At 39.6% G+C, this 17,820-nt stretch overlaps 1 protein-coding gene across 1 annotated transcript in view; it reads left to right on the forward strand.

Annotated features, from left to right (window-relative positions):
- Positions 1 to 11,245, forward strand: part of LOC102870830 (60S ribosomal protein L3-like) — an 81,624-nt gene extending 70,379 nt beyond the window's left edge. The window contains exon 2 of the mRNA XM_006891827.1: positions 10,646 to 11,245. Within this exon, the coding sequence (XP_006891889.1) occupies positions 10,646 to 11,245 (600 nt within the window). The remainder of the gene's footprint in view (positions 1 to 10,645) is intronic.
- Positions 11,246 to 17,820: the final 6,575 nt, after the last annotated feature.

The raw sequence follows: 17,820 nt of genomic DNA on the forward strand, positions 1-17,820 counted from the left end.
TTCTCAGTTTTGAACCATGAAGTGTGTCCTTGCTCTGTTCTGACGACTGCCTCTTGGTCCCAGTAGAGGTTTCTCTTCAGCACGATCAAGTGTTCTTGTATTCCCTTTCTTCTCAGAGTCAGCCACAGTTTGTTATGGTCCACACCGTCAAACGCCTTCGCATAGTCAATGAAACACAGATATACATTCCTCGGGTACTTCCTGCTTTCAGCTAAGATCCATCTAACATTAGCTACAATATCCCTAGTACCACGACCCCTTCTAAACCCAGCCTGGTCTTCTGGCAGTTCTCTGCTGATGTGTTTCTATTGATTTAATCATAGACAAAGAATGTAGTGATTTTGACTTACCTATATATTTGATAGACTGAAGTTGATCGATTTTCTTTTAACATTTGCATTATAATGAGAAAGTCTACATACCAAATAAGAAACAATATTTAGATAAATGTCAGTATATGTTCTAACTATATCCTTCTAAAGAATTAGAGGATGGTCAGATAAAGTATTTGGGAGAGAAAAATATAACAGAGAAATTTGAGTTAGAAAGTTCAAGTATTTTCATACTATAGCTGATGAATTGTTAAAACACTTCTGTCCATGGTATAATATAACTACTACCTTGTCTGTCCCTGTCCCAGGGCATACTTGGACTTCCTCATAATATAGTAACTGAAGAGGTAGTCTTAATAATTGCAAGGATTTCCCATGTCTCTTCTACTGCATTGAAGTCTATTTCTATTCTGATTAATCCAAGTACCCATGTCCAAAATAATTCTGAAATATTGACCATGATTCCTACCCAAGGTTGTAGACTTAGTTTGTTAAAGAAATAAATTAAATTTGAGAACTTCTTAATCTCCGTAGACAAGTGTTATCTCCAGATGACAATTAGAGTATACAAATAAACTGTCCAGTAGTATTTTTTTTTAATTTTTGTGTGAGTGTACCGTCAAAGCAGATCTGACTGGTACAGGAGGAGGTTGTCCCTCCTTTTCCCAGCAGAGCATCTGGTGGATTCGAACCGTGTGCCTCTGGGATTGTAGTTGCAGCTCCTTGCCACTAGGCCACCAGAGCTCCCCAAGTCATATATTTTTAATTTCTCTTTTCAACCTTCTGAATCCAGGCCGAAGAATGAGGTTCAAATACTAGAAACTGATAAAGGCTCATTTACAGACTGATAAAGCTTCCAAATTTGAATTGGATTTTGAGATAAACCTAGGTTATTATGTTAACTTCGGCTACTAAGGAGATTTGAGCCCAATTAAAAGAGGTGCAATAAGTTAAAATTAGAGTCACCAGTGCTGATCTTTTTTATTTCTCAACAAGACAAATCAGCAGGAGAAGGCACGTGGTAGTTTCAGATAGCTGGAGATTTTCTTTTTCTCCAACATCTACTTTATTTACATGATATACTTGCTACTTCTCCTGGTATGTGCCTAAACACAAGGCTAGTTTAAGGGGAAGTCTTCTAGACTTGAAAAAATAAATTCTTTCAGAAAACTATTCTAAGATCATTATAAACAAAGGTACTTCTCAACCCAAATGATCATTGAGAAATAGCCTTAGAAAGGGAAAATAAACTACTGAAAAACTCTTTGGTTTGAATTTTTTAATGATATTTCTCCTACCATATAAATTGCAACAAAAATATCAAAACAAGAAAGCCACTATAGAACATTTAAATTATGAATCTGAGAAAGTGCCATACTGCCTTCCATAGCAGTTGCACCATTTTGCACTCCCACCAACAGTGAATAAGTTTTCTAGTTTCTCCACAACCTCAATTCCACTACTGGGAATATACCCCAAAGAAACCATAACCGCCACCCAAACAGATATATGTACACTCATGTTTATCACAGCTTTGTTCACAATAACAAACAGTTGGAAACAACCTAAGTGCCCATCAACAAATGAATGGATAGAGAAGCTGTGGTATATTCACACAACGGAATACTATGCTGCTTTGAAAAATAAAGAACTCATGAAATATTATACAAAATGGATTACCCTGGAGGACATTATGCTGATTGAAATATTTCAGTCAAAGAGGACAAATACTACATAGTGCCACTGTTGTAAAATGGGACTGACATCGTGGTTGGGGGGAGACTGAAAGAGACGGGATAAATTATGTATACTGCTTTGAAACAGATGAGGGAGAGGACTGTTTAAAAGGGATATGTTGTTGTTGTTGTCATTGTTTTTGTTGTTAGGTGCCATTGAGTCACAGGTACTCATAGCGACCCTATGAATGAAAGGCCTGAGCACTGCTCATAGAGTTTCTGGAGGCAAACTATTTCGGAAGTGGATACCACTCCTGCTTCCAGGCTTGTTTTAATCGGGAAGCTCCACCAAATCTGTCCACTATGGGTAAACATTATCACATTTGGCACATCAGTGTCAGTGTTTAGCATTATGGCAACTACGAGTTACCTCTGAACAGCAAATGGACAGACCAGTGTTGTACCACCTAGAAGAATGTTTGACAAAAATGTTTGACCTGAGGGCCGCAGATTAAAATCACCCACCTTGGACTTCGTAGCTCTCTCTATGTTGTTATTGTTATTGTTGTTAGGTTCCGTTGAGTCATAGATTACTCATAGCGACCCTATGAATGAAAGGTCTGAGCACTGTTCATAGAGTTTCCGGAGGCAAGCCATTTTGGACGTGGATGCAACTCCTGCTTCCAAGCTTGTTTCAATTGGGAAGCTCCACCAAATACTGTCCACCATGGGTAACCAGTATTGTATTTGCATGTACATGCACAAGTAATCGCAAAAGGGATATATGATTAGGTATTACTGTCATGACAGGAGTCCAGAAAAAAGGCTGTATAGTGGAGTGGATTTAGGATTGTATAACAATGAAAGATATTTTTTAAAGTTTTCAAAGAGAAGAGTGAACTGGGGGGAATGGTGGGCAGGGAGAAAAATGCAACAATGAATGAATGAAAATCCAAAGTCTCTATAAACTTTCATTTAAATTAATAAGCTAAAAAAAGATGAACATAAGAAAATTAAGATTCTGTCTCAAATCAACAGTATATAATAGAAATGAAATAGGCTCTGTAATAAATTCAACAGAAACATACATTATTTATTTGATTGCGAACCTAGAAGGAACTCTGGTGTCTTACTGGTAAGAAGCTGCACTGCCATCTGAATGGCACATGGTTTGAATCCATCAGCTGCTCCTCAGGAGAAGGACGGGCAATCTCCTCCGGTGCATTTAACTGCCTCTGAACCCACTGGAAGGTCACGTGTGGATTGATTCTCCCTTGACAGCATACAGCTACAACATGGAGAAAATAGTCATATTTCATTTATAAAACAATTTGAAAAAAATATAGTACATCTCTTGCTGAGGAATTTGTTTGAGAGATTAATAAGATGGAAAATGATATCTTCTCCATTTCTGGAGCATTGAAATTAAGAATGAAGTTCCAGTTAGTTGTATAGGTAAGTTATTGGCTATTTCCTGTGAAGGTACAGATCTTATATTGTCAACACTGATGCACACAACATACAGCAAAGCCAGCAGCAACACCACTCTAGTAATAAAAACAATCAGGTTTATTAGCATGATTTAATTTTGTTCATTATTCATAGCTATCTCATGATTAATTTAGTGCTTAGGTAGAATAGTTGGATACATATTTAAGCTTGAGATGTAATTCAGAAGACAGCAACCATGAAATGATGAATTTCTTGTGTTGCTGTCCATTTTTACTAAGGACAGGAAAATCATTGTAGAGGAAATAAGACTCAACATTTTCCAACTGTTCTAATCAATAGTTTTTGTCACTCTCAATATGATCCTCAACCAGTACTAGCAAAACAAAACAAAAGAAAGGGGAAAAAAATTGACAAATGTAGAAAATGAAACATTGAAGGCCGGAATTCTAAAGTAGCTCTAAAGTTCAATTGCTGGGATGATGCTGGTAAATGATTGCTTTTAGCATATTTTTTACTGTATCTAGCTAAGATTCCTGTATTACATTTTGGAATTTTCCAAAATGTTATTCTCTCCCCTCTCATAATATATGTGTTCACACTCAAACTTTCCTGGATCTCATTAACAACTGTTGTTGTATTGAGAGGACTATGACTCACAGTGACCCTATTAAAAGTGAATCTGAAGTTTGCCTTATCCTATACCATTCTTACCTCAAATAAACTTGAAGTCACTGTGTCCATCCATCTTGTCAAAGGTCTTCTCATGTTGACTCTTAACCTTTCCTAGAATAATGTCCTTTTCCAAGGACTGCACCTTCCTGACAACATGCCCAAAATTTGTGATACAAAACTTCACCATCCATGCCTCCAAGGAGCACCCTGGTTGCACTTTCTGCAAAGTAAACTTGTTTGTGCAACAATGAATGAATAGAAATTAAAAATCTCTGTAAATGTTCTTTAAAATTAATAAAATAAAGTTTTTTTTAAAAAAAAGATAGACTTGTTTGTTCTCTTTGCCATTCGTGGGACATCCAATACTCTTCTACATCTCTTTTAATCTCAGGTTTCTCTTGAACAAAATGACACAATCTTTCTTGAATTGATAATGTTAATAATATGAAAAAGAAAACTCAGGGCAGTTTGGTTTGGATTTTGGGTTCCCCCCACAAAAAAAAAAGGAGTATCTCAGTTTTTGATGGCTTCCATAAGAAAATAACACAAATTGGGTAGCTTTAGTAAGCAAACTTTTATTTCTTTAGTCTCATTGACCTTTTTTCATCTAACTGATGAAACTCTGGATGTGCTAGCTAGTATATGCCAGGAAATGTGGAGGACAGCTGCCTGCCTGCCTGACTGACTGGAAGAGATCCATATTTGTTCCCATTCCTAAGAAAGATGATCCAACAGGATGTGGAAATCATCAGATAATATCGTTAATGTCACAGGCAAGCAAAATATTACTGAAGATCATCCCCAAACAGCCAGAACAGTACACTGACAGGTAACTATCGGAAGTTCAGGCTAGCTTTAGAAGGGGCTATGCACTAGGAATATCGTTGCTGATATCAGATGCATCTTGGGTGAAATCAGAGATAGATACCAGAAGAGTATCTGTGTATTATTGACTTTTGACTGTGTAGATCACAACAAACTATGAGGAAAAATAGGAATCCAGGAACACTTAATTGTGCTCATACAAAATCTACACATAGACCATGAAGCTGTTATCTGAATGGAACAAGGGAACACTGTATGATTTAAAATGAAGAAGGGTATTTGTCAGTGGTCGAATTATAGTGGTATTCACTGGACTTCCTTGTATGCGTACGGATATTATCCTGTTGCTCACCACATTGTACTTCAGGATGGATCTAGAAATGACTTTTTAAATTATGAAACCAACCCCATTCTTCCTCACCTTTTCATCCCTGGCATAGTAAATCATATAATCGTCTGATTCAAAATGTTCCATGCCAAGCCATCTCATTTCGCCAATACCTAGTATGTCAATATTTATGCGTTCAATTTCTTCCTTAACAATGTCCAATTTTCCTACATTCATGCTTCTCACGTTCCACGTTCCAATCACTAGAGTCTGCTTACAGCAGTTCCTTCTTCTCTGTATTTCCATTTCTAAGATCTCAGTCTCAATTGCCATGTCTGCTATTCCAAGCGATAGTCTTAAGTGTGCTCTATTGTACATAGTGTTTTCGAAGACCTGTCTTTTCGGAAGTGGACGGTCAATCCTTCTTCCTAGTCTGTCTCAATCTTTAAATATATATAATAGTATCTGACAGACAAGCATTCCACAGAGAAGAAGGATCAGTAGCTGGAAAATATGGGCTCAGTGAGAGAAATGAGGCTGGAGATACAATGATGGAGTTCTGCACATTCAATGATTTATTCATTGCAAATACCTTTTATAAGAAACATAAACCCAGGCTATACACATGGATCTCACCTAATGGCATGCATAGGAATCAAATAGATTACATTTGTTGAAAGACTTGGTGGAGAAGCTCAATATCAGCAGTGAAAACCAGGCCGGGTGTTGATTGTGGGACAGACCACCAACTACTCATAGGCAAGTTCAAGCTGAAGTTGAGGAAAATTAAATCAAGTCACGGGAACCAAAATTTGATCTTAAATCTATCCCACTTGCATTTCAAAACCATCTCAGGAACAGGTTTCAGGCCTTGAGCACCAATGAGCGCAGGCCAAATAAGCTCTGGGATGATATTAAGAAAATCGTCCATGAATAATGCAAAAGATCATTACAAAGGCTGAAAAAGAAGAAAAGACCAAGATGGATGTCAGATGAGTCTTTGAATATTGCATTAGAGCACCAAGAAGCCAAAGCTAAAGGAAGAAACCAAGAAATCAAAGAGATAAACAGAAAATTTCAAAAGGCATCCCGGGACTACAAAGCAAGATACTATAATGAAATGTGCAGAGAGCTGGAGTCAGAAAATCAAAAGGGCAGAACTCACTCAGGTTTTCTTAAGCTGAAGGAGCTGAAAAACAAATTCAAGCCACCGGTGGCAATACTTAAGGATACTTTGTGTAGAATGTTGAATGATGCACGAAGTGTCAAGAGAAGATGGAAGGAATACACAGAGTCACTCTATCAGAAGGAATTGGCTGAGACAGAAGAATTTCATGAAATGACATATGAGCAAGAGCCTATGGTGATGAAGGAGGAAGTTCAAGTTGCTCTGAAGGAATTGGCAAAAAACAGGCTCCAGGAGTTGACGGCATACCAATTGACATATTTCAACAAACAAACACTGCCCTGGACGTGCTTACTAAGTTGTGCCAGGAAATCTGGAGAACAGCCAGCTGGCCCACTGACTGGAAAAGATGGATAGTTGTTTCCATTCCAAAGAAAGGTGACCCAACAGAGTGTGGAAATTATCAAACAAGATCATTAATATCACATGCAAGAAAGAGTCTCCTGAAAATTATCCAAAAACCTTTGCAACAATATGTCAACAGAGAACTGCCAGATGTGCAGGCTGGATTTAGAAGAGGTAGTTGTACTAGGGATATTATAGTTAATGTTAGATGGGTCTTGGCAGAAAGCAAAGAATACCAGAAGAATGCCTATCTGTGCTTCATTGACTATGCAAAGGCTTTTGACTGTGTGGATCACAACAACTGTGGCTGACTCTAAGAGGAATGGGAATCCCAGAACATTTGATTGTGCTAATGCAAAATCTATACTCGGACCAGGAGGCAGTCGTCAGAACAGAGCAAGGAGACACTACATGGTTCAAAATCAAGAAGGGGGTTCATCAGGGATGTATTCTGTCTCCATACTTTTTCAATTTGTATGCAGAACAGATCATTCGAGATGCTGGGCTATACGAAGAGGAATGTGGCATGAGGATTGGTGGAAGAATCAACAAACTGCGTTATGCAGATGACACAACCCTGCCTGCTGAAACTGAGGAGAACCTGAGGTGCTTGCTGCAGAAGATCAAGGACTGCAGCCTCCTATATGGACTGAAGTCCAACATCAAGAAAACAAAGATTCTCACCACTGGGCCAATTGGCAGCATCAGTATGTATGGTGAAGAGATTGAAATAGTTAACAGTTTTCGTTTACTTGGCTCCACAGTCAACACTCTTGGTAACAGCAGCCAGAAAATTAAGAGATGAATAACATTGGGAAAGTCAGCTGTGAGGGACCTCCCAAGAGGACCATCAACGTCAGGCTGGAGACTAGGGTGTGCCTGATCTGGGCTATATCTTCGTAATTACGTGCTACGCATCAAAGAGTTGGACAGTGAATAGGGTTGATAGAGAATTGATGCCTTTGAGCTGTGGTGCTGGAGACGAGTGTTGACTATACCATGGACTGCTAGGAGAACAAACAGGTTTGTCCTGGAGAAGGTGAAGGTGGCAGGCTCCTTGGAGTCAACGATTCTGAAACTTCATCTGACATACTTTGGGCATGTTGCAAGGAGGGACTGGTCCTTGGAGAGCGACATCATGTTTGGCAGAGTGGAGAGGCGGCGAAGGAGAGGAAGACATTCAATGAGACGGATAGATTCTGGGACTGGAGTGGTGGGAATAAGTGCGTTTGAGATGGTTAGGTTGGCACAGGATAGAACAGCATTTAAATCTCTTGTACATAGGGTAACTATGAGTCGCAAGCGACTCGATAGCACATGGTATATACTTTCTCAATACCTATTCAATCTGTATGCTGAGCAAATTATTCTTGAAACTGGACTTTATAAAGAGGAATGTAGTATCAGCACTAGAGGAAGACTCATCAACAACTTGCGCTATGTAGACTGAAGTACTTGTTGTAGAAGATCAAAGACTATATAGCCTTCAATATGCTTTAACATCTTAACATCAGTATGATAACATTAGTATCTTAACATCAAGATGACAAAAGTCTTTACCACTGAGGGGGAACATCATGATAGATGGAGAAATGATTGAAATTTTTAAGAATTTCATCTCACTTGGATCCACAATCAAATCTCTTGGTACCAGCAGTGGAGATAAAGAGACATATTACTTTGGGCAAGTCTGCTGTCAGAAATTTAAAAAAAATACTGAAAATCTGTGATGTGTATTTGAAGAAAAGGTGCACCTGATTCAGGCCATTGTCTTTTCAATTACTTGCCATTCATCCGAGTGCTGACCAAAGAATAAGGATGACAGAAGAATTGATGCCTTTGAGTTGTGGTGTTGTAGAAGAGTACTGACTATCCCATGAACTCTCAAAAGAATGAACAGATCTCAGAAAAGGTACAGCCAGAGTCCTCCTTGGAGGCAAGAATGACAAAGCTTCATCTCTTATACTTTGGATATGTTGCTAGAAGAGTATATTCCTTGGAAAAGAACATCATGCTTAGAAGAGTCAAGGATCAGCCAAAGAGAGGAAGACCCTCATTGAGACAGTTTGACACAGTGACTGCAACAATGGGTTCAAGTATCAGAAATTCTGACGGTGTCACAGGACAGGATGGAATTCAGGTTTTTTAATTCTTAAGTTTGCTATGAGTTGTACTTGACGATACTTAATAACAACAAAACAACAACAACAACAACAACAACAACTCTGTTTTTTTAAGTTGTAATTTAAGTGGGACTTGCACAGTAAATTGGTCTTCAACTAAATCATTCATACACGTTTTATAACATAAATTATACTACCCAAAATATACTCACTTTGTTCTTTCTTTCTTCTTGTAATTTTCATTTCTATTCATCCTTCAAACCTACACCCTTTTCTATGTTCAGGATTTTATCTTTGCACAGATGTTGATCTTTTGAACTTATATGCTTGCTTATTCTAAGAAGTGAGTACATCTCTGATATTAGTAATCATTTAGTAGTCCTATTATTTGACTGGAAATTGAGCCACAGGGATGAGCTTTGTTTTAATTTCAAAGAGGGCCATGGTCTCAGAGTTCCATCTGTCTCTACCACACCAGGATGTCTGAATATTTTGATGATTTTGAGATTTGTTTCACATTTTTACAAACTCAATCCATTATTTTCTACTGTGATCCATTTTAGAGTGGCCAGTGATGAAACCTGGGCACCATCTCGTTCCTCTGGTCTCAGGGCTGCGAAAGTTGGAATTTGAATGGATGATTGGCTCTTTGGAATCTGGTTCTTTCTCCTTGATTTATTTCCTCTAAAATCTACAAATAAGCTCAAATTGCTCTGAGGAAATACAAACACTTCCCTACCCATACATAGTACAGGGAGTTCCAGTGATTTAGTGGTAAAGAGTTGAGTTGCAAACCCAGAGACATGCAGTTCTAATCTACCAGTAGTTCAATTGGAAAAAGATGGGCAATCTCCTGTGTGATTTATAGCCTTTGAAAACCCACAGGAGTGTCAGCTATGAGTCAGTTCGAACTCAGCAGCACTTGACAACACCCATAGCACCAGTTCCTAAAATTCCTTCTTTCTGTGGTTCTCAAGAACAGGTATCAGTGCTAGGCATCTTTGTGCCACTCCCTCCCTCCTGGCTCCTTGACAGCTGGGGTTCGACTTCCCACACTTTATGGGAACTGCTCTGCAGAGCGTGACTGATGATCTTCAAACTTAATGGCCTTTCTCAGTCTGTCTTCTTACTGACCTTTTCTAATTCACATCCTCTTTCTTGTTTAAATTGTTATTTTGACTTTTGAGATAGACTATTATCACTACTCTTTTCCTTGTGTAAATCTTTGGTTCGCAAAATGTGACTTACAGTACAAACCTGACCTTCAATCTGCCTTTTTTTTGTAACATAATTTTTAAAAAATTTCCTATTTGCATAGAAAATTTGTATACATTGTGTTCCAATCATATACATTTTATTTCACACACTTCTTCATTTAAGTTGTGTTTTGTATGATCATTCCCACACATTGTCTTATAAAATTAACTATCATTGATCTAGACCCACTATAACCCCTTTTTCAGATCCCATTGGATTTTTCCTAATTTCTTTACCCTCTCCTTTCACCCATCAAACACTGTGACCTTGTGCCTTCCTCTTTCCCCCATGTGCAGGTCCCTGCTCCATCCTATTACCTCTTTGGACATTTATATATACATCTAATTAGTATTCAATTGTGTGAATGTGTCAGTTTTTCAATATGTTCATTTGTTGATGGACATTAGGGCTGTTTCCATATTCTTTCTATCATTAATAATGCTGCTCAGGTGCCAGTGAGCCAGGTGTTCGGCCAGGACGAGATGATTGATGTCATTGGAGTGACCAAGGGAAAGGGTTACAAAGGGGTCACCAGCCGCTGGCACACCAAGAAGCTGCCCCGCAAGACCCACAGAGGGCTGCGTAAGGTCACCTGTATTGGGGCCTGGCATCCTGCCCGAGTGGCCTTCTCCGTGGCCCGTGCTGGGCAGGAGGGCTACCATCACCGCACGGAGATCAACAAGAAAATCTACAAGATTGGCCAAGGCTACGTTATCAAGGACGGCAAGCTGATCAAAAACAATGCCTCCACTGACTACGATCTCTCAGACAAGAGCATCAATCCTCTGGGTGGCTTTGTCCACTATGGTGAAGTGACCAACGACTTTGTTATGCTGAAAGACTGTGTGGTGGGGACCAAGAAGCGAGTGCTGACTCTCCGCAAGTCCTTGCTGGTGCAGACCAAACGCCGGGCTCTGGAGAAGATTGATCTCAAGTTCATCGACACCACCTCCAAGTTTGGCCATGGCCGCTTCCAGACAATGGAGGAGAAGAAGGCCTTCATGGGACCACTTAAGAAAGACCGCATTGCAAAAGAAGAAGGTGCCTAATGTCAGGACTAGATGGAGGGGTCACAATAAAAAATTATTTTCCAGTAAAAAAAAAAAAATAATGCTGCTTTGGCTTCCCAATCCTGTTCTTGTTATTGTTATGTGCTGTGGAGTCGCTTGTGACTCATAGCGACTCTATGTACAACAGCTCTAAACTCCGCTCTGTCCTGTGCCATTCGCACTGCCTCTGACACACCCATCCTGATTACCCCAGTCACCGAATCAATCCACCTCATAGAGGGCCTTCCTCTCTTGTGCCATCCCTCCACCCTCCCAAGCATGTTCCTCTCCAAGGACCTGTCCCTCCTTACAACATGTCCAAAGTATGTCAGATGAAGCCCCAGAATCCTTGCCTCCCAGGAGCAGCCTGGTTTAACCCTCTCCAGGATGAATCTGTTTGTTTTCCTAGCAGTCCATGGTATATTCAAAACTCTTCTCCAGAACCACAGCTCAAAGGCATCAATTCGCCTTCTGTCCTCCCTAGTCATTGTCCAACTCTGTGATGCATAACAAGTGACTGCAAAGACCACAGCCTGTATCAAATGCACCTTAGTCTCCAGAATGACACCATTGCTGTTCAGTACCCTGGAGAGGTCCCTAACAGCAGACTTTCCCATTGCAATACATTTTTTTTAATTTCCTGGCTACTGGTGCCAAGAGTTTGACCCCAAGCTGACTAAAGCTGTGAACAATCTCAATCTTTTCACCATCCATCCTGATACTGACCATTGGTCCAGTGGTGAGAATCTTTGTCTTCTTGACATTGAGCCTTAATCCATACTGAAGGCTACAGTCCTTGACCCTCGGCAGCAAGCATTTCAGGTCCTCCTCAGTTTCAGCAAGCAGGGTTGTGTTATTTTAGTAGCATTCATATGAGGAAACAGCTGTTTCTCAAAATAGAGACAGTACAGTGTCTGGACCATAAGTCTTCCAGATTTTATATCTGTGCCAGGATTACCCCACACATTCAGGTCACCACACCTGTGTGGATTTGCTTTTCGTGTGGGAGGTGGAGTCAAACGTATCTAGCAAATGCCGAATAACACTGACTACCTTCTGGAGAAGGCAGGAAATTTTGAGTGAGGTTTAGAGTTGTGAGGGCTATAAGTGTAGAGTCTTTGCTTGGATATTTTACTAAACAAATGGATGCCGGTGAGCCTTTCTTTACTTAAATGAATCAACTATATTTAGTCACAACTTCTATTCTTATTACTGTCATGTTGGAACTGACTCAAAAGTGGTTCTCCGGGGAGCTCTGGTGGCCTAGTGACAAGAAGCTGAATTGCAAACCTGAAGGTTCACTGTTTGAATCCACCAGATGCTCCACTAGGGAAAGAAGGGCAATCTCCTCCTGTGCCAGTCAAATCTTATTTGAGGGTACACACACACACACACACAAAGTGACTTGCCAGTGGGTTTTTGGAGGCTGTAAATTTCAAAGGAGAAGATTATCCATTTTTCTCCTATGGAGGCATTTGTGGGTTCAGACTGATACATAAATACCACCTTTGGGTTAACAATGCGACTCCACATGAATTATATCACTAGAGCTCCCTACATTTCCTATTAATCCACCTTTAAATGTAAAATTTAATTTTTAGCAAATACATATAATAATCAGTGTCTAAACTGTTGCTTTACTAAATTCCAAATATAGACATCATACTTGGAAGGATAGAGGGTCAGAGCAGAAGCAGAAGACCCTGGATGAGATGATACAATGACTGTGGTAAGAGGGCAGGTGTGTCAGAGATGCTTACATTGGTTCAAGATAGGGCAGGATTCAGGGATATTGTTCATGGAATTGCTATGAGGTGTAGTTGACTTGATGGCACATAACAACAACAGCAATTCAAACTGTTTCTATATGTGATTTAATATTTATATCTACCCTAGATGTTAGAGCTCATCTTTATTTTACAGATGGAGAAATAAAGATTCAGAGAAGTTTGCTAATTTACACAAATTTATACAGCTATTAATAAACAGAAGAGGTGGGTGATCCAAACTCTGTCCTAGTCCTATTATAGTTTAGAGCTTACTATTTTCTTTTTTAACCCCATTCTTCAACACTGATATTTTAGACAGAGAATTTCAGTTCAAAAGTAACAAATGACTAGTAATTGCCCTTCTAGTCCTCATGCTGAGACTACACCTTCATTAATACAAGAGGCTGCCTTTAAACAGTTCTAATTAGGGACCTAATTAAGTATTTGAGCAGCCCCTAAAGTTGATGGTGCTGTCCTTTGCTCAATAGTGTAATTGATCGTAGTTGAGCTCAGACCAGCCAACCTTCCTTATTGCTTCTGTAAACTTCTTAGAGTCAGGTTTGACATAAGTTAGACCGTGTTTCACCCTCCACCATAATGACACAGAGAACAAATGAACACCAGCCCTTCAGAACAGCTTCAGGGGCCAAGATGACAAACAGGGCCACTCTCAGAACTGATTGTAGAAACCTATTATATGGTAGCTACAGGGAGAAATGCATGATTAGTTGGATTTGGAAACACAAAGACAGATGCAAAGCAAAGAAAAAAAATTACTTACCCTACCCCGCCCCCTCCCAATGGATTAGTAACATGACAATTAAAGGATGCCATATTATCATGATCATCAAGTAAAGAAAAGCAGTTGCTGTAAGACTAAAGAGGTAGAAGGAGTAATTGATACAATCAGAAAAGAAAACATCAAAAGAAGGAAATCTATAAGTATGTACAAGGGTTTAGTACTGTTTTAAAATTTTAAAACAATACTTATTTTTGAATACTTAAACACTTGGAGGAAAGGTAGGAATATAAATGGGTAAGACTGATTAGTAAAAAGTTAATAAAGAAAATATTGATTCATATCTTTATCAGTTAGTGGATTTCATTAATAAAGAAAGGTGACCCAACAGAATGTGGAAACTACAGACCAATCTCACTGATTTCACATGTAAGCAAGATTTTACTGAAGATTATCCAAAAACGACTGGAACAGCACATCAACAGAGAACTACCAGAAGTCCAGGCTGGGTTTAGAAGGGGTCATGGTACTAGAGATATTGTAGCTGATGTTAGATGGATCTTGGCTGAAAACAGGGAATACCAGAGGAATGTCTATCTGTGTTTCATTGACTATGCAAAGGCATTTGACTGTGTAGATCATAACAAACTGTGGCTGACTCTGAGAAGAATGGGAATCCCAGAACACTTGATCGTTCTAATGCCAAACTTATACTTGGACCAGGAGGCAGTCATCAGAACAGAGCAAGGGAACACTGCATGGTTCAAAATTGGGAAGGGTGTACGCCAGGGATGCATCCTATCTCCATACCTTTTCAACCTATATGCAGAACAGATTATCCGGGAGGCTGGGCTTTATGAGGAGAAGTGTGGGGTCAAGATTGGTGGACGATTTATCAACAACCTGCGTTATGCGGATGACACAACCCTGCTTGCTGAAACTGAGGAGGACCTGAAGCACCTGCTGCAGAGTGTCAAGGACTGCAGCCTACAATATGGATTGAGGCTCAATGTCAAGAAGACAAAGATTCTCACCACTGGACCAATTGGCAGCATCAGGATGGATGGTGAAGAGATTGAGATTGTATACAACTTTAGTTTGCTCGGCTCTGTAATCAACAGTCTTGGCACCAGCAGCCAGGAAATTAAAAGGCGCATTGCCATGCGAAAGTCTGCTGTTAGGGACCTCTCCAAAGTACTGAAGAGCAATGGTGTCTGTCTGGAGACTAAGGTGTGCCTGATACAGGCTATGGTCTTCCCAATCACTTGTTATGCATCAGAGAGTTGGACAATGACCAAGGAGGATAGAAGGAGAATTGATGCCTTTGAGCTGTGGTGCTGGAGAAGAGTATTGAGATACCATGGACTGCTAGGAAAACAAACAGATTTATCCTAGAAGGGGTTAAACTGGGTGGCTCCTTGGAGGCAAGGATTCTGAGGCTCCGTCTAACATACTTTGGACATGTTGTGAGGAGAGACTGGTCCTTGGAGAGGGACATCATGCTTGGGAGGGTGGAGGGACAGTGCAGCAGAGGTAGGCCCTGTATGAGGTGCATTGATTCAGTGACTGGGATAATTGGGATGGGAGTGTCAGAGACGGTGTGATTGGCACAGGACAGAGCGGAGTTTAGGGCTGTTGTACATAGGGTCGCTATGAGTCGCAAGCAACTCAACGGCACATAACAACAACAACAATTAGCTGGACTATTTCAAGAGTATGAGAGTTTTCATTTTCTTGAGAGATAAGAAGAGTAGAAAATATTGGTACTATTTTTAAGTGTAAAATTTAGGTTAAGAAAGTAAAACAAATAAACAATGAAAAAGAAAATGGAAACATTGGGTGTGAGGGAACTAGAATGACTTGCTGTAAGTCACATACCAAACCAAAATCTACTATGGTTCACTCAATTCTGACCTATGATGACAGAATCCATTTACTCTGTTCAATAGTATAATCTCAATGAGTTGCATTGCCAATCCATAATCACATGATTTGAATCCATCAGCTGCCCTATGAGATAGAGATAGGGAGTCTCCTCTGAAAACCCTGTGGATGGTCAGCTGTGAGTTAGTTCTGACTCAATGGCACATAAAAACAATCTTAAAGATGTAGATTACAGAGCTTTCTTCCACACTGTTCCTAGATTGTTTCAAATTACATAGCAGTTTCCTTAGTAACTTAGTACACACTGTTCCGCTCAAGGATCTCAATAAGTTATACAGCTTACCTTGATACCTGCAAATATAACAGGGATTTAATTGTCTACTACCATTAATGAAATCCATCTTCCTTCATCAATGCCAATCCATGCTGATCCTGAAAACCTGATGGAGAATCAGGAAACAGAGAACTCAAAATCTGTGATCAAATGTAGAGAACAAAATCAAAACCAAACACTAGGTAGACTGGAAATGAAGCATTCAAGATTCAAGATCCCAAATAACCTATACTCTGTAGCTTCTTCCATGGCTTGGTAAAGCAGAATGTTGGAGAAAAGCTAAATTTGTTTTACACAAAAGGTATAAAACTTCATGGGCAAACACTACCTCTTAGTGTTGTTGTAAATGTTTCACGATAGATTGTAATGATATTGCATGATTTTCTTGTTCACATTCTGTGAGTAAGGATACTCTAAAACTTATTAAGTAGACTTTTTTTGACCATTACATTTTATTGCTTTGCCTGTCTGTGGACATACTCATTAAAAGGGAACACTAAGCTTCTTTTAAAAACTAGGTAGCAGTTGTGATCATTAGCAGAGTGAGAATGGAATCAAAGCTGAACAGAGCCCCTCTGAACTCCACACAGGGAGCCATGCTTTTGTAGGTAGCCTGTGGAAATTTGATTATACATCCTTAGCAATCAGGAGAGGTTGCTGTAAGAGTAGTTCTCAGCTATTAATTACCTTAAGGTGAAAGAGCTTGACCTGGGAACTTCTACTCTAAAAATTTCAAAATTGTCTTAAGAATCCAAAAGCAAGAAGGAGAATTGAGGACTGAAGAGAAACAATGGAGTCTAGAGTGAGTGAGGCAGTGGCAGGATTTAGTGTCAGTGACAGATCATGTCATTGGTCTGTCATGTAATTGGTCTATAATCGACATATTGTTTTTGTTGTTTGTCTTCAAGTCAGAACTAACTAATAGCTAACCTCCAGTAGGTTTTAAGAGGCAGTTAATCACATGAAAGAGATTGCCCATCTTTCTCACAGGGAGCACCTGGTAGGTTCAAACTGCATGCCTTCAGGATTGCAGGGCAGCTTCTTAGCACTAGGCCACCAGAGCTCTTTACATGAGGAACTCTTAATGTCACATGCCTATGAGTAGATGACCTCTCTCCCTCCCATTATTGTTAGAATCAAGCCAAGGAAAACAAAGAAGTCAAGTCTGGCTGGTGATACACTTTTTGGAAGCATATGTCTGCTTTATTCTCACATATTTAAATGAAACCCACCCAGTCCTTTTCTAATACAAGAGTGACTCAATAAGAACCTCTGCCTATCAAGGAGCTTCCTTTTGCTTTGGTTTTTAGGGTTTCCCTACTCCCCTGAAAAGAGCATTATCATTTTTGTGTTAGTTTCTGATGCTGATCTGAGTAGGCAGGTCCCATAGCCCAATTCTACATTCTGTTTTGTGCCTTGAGTGTGTTTGGCATTTGCTGGTACAACTATTGCTAATGATAAACTTGACAGGGATCTATTTGGACAGAGATTCTCAGCTACTGCCTACTTGCAAACATTCAACTAATGAGGTAAAGAATTGAAGTACAAATAATGATGGGAGTGACAGAATGGTTGCAGAGAAGACTATGAGAAATAGGACTGCGAGGAGGCTAAAGAGTTTCCCTGGCAGCAGTCCTTAAAGAGGCAGCCTAACCTACCACTGAGCCAGGTTAGCATAACAAATCTCTTTCAGAGTCATTGGTTAGAATTTATTGAGGTTCTGTTAATGGTGAAAGAAAAATTTGGAAGTGAAGACTGGTGATCGTTGTATAATGATGAATATAATTAATGTTACTGACTTGTACATATAAACATGCTCAAATGACAAATGTTTTATTTTATACATATA

This window comes from Elephantulus edwardii, unplaced genomic scaffold, assembly GCF_000299155.1.
Source record: "Elephantulus edwardii isolate Elephantulus edwardi_28Jun2011 unplaced genomic scaffold, EleEdw1.0 scaffold00104, whole genome shotgun sequence".
Classification (NCBI taxonomy): domain Eukaryota; kingdom Metazoa; phylum Chordata; class Mammalia; order Macroscelidea; family Macroscelididae; genus Elephantulus; species Elephantulus edwardii.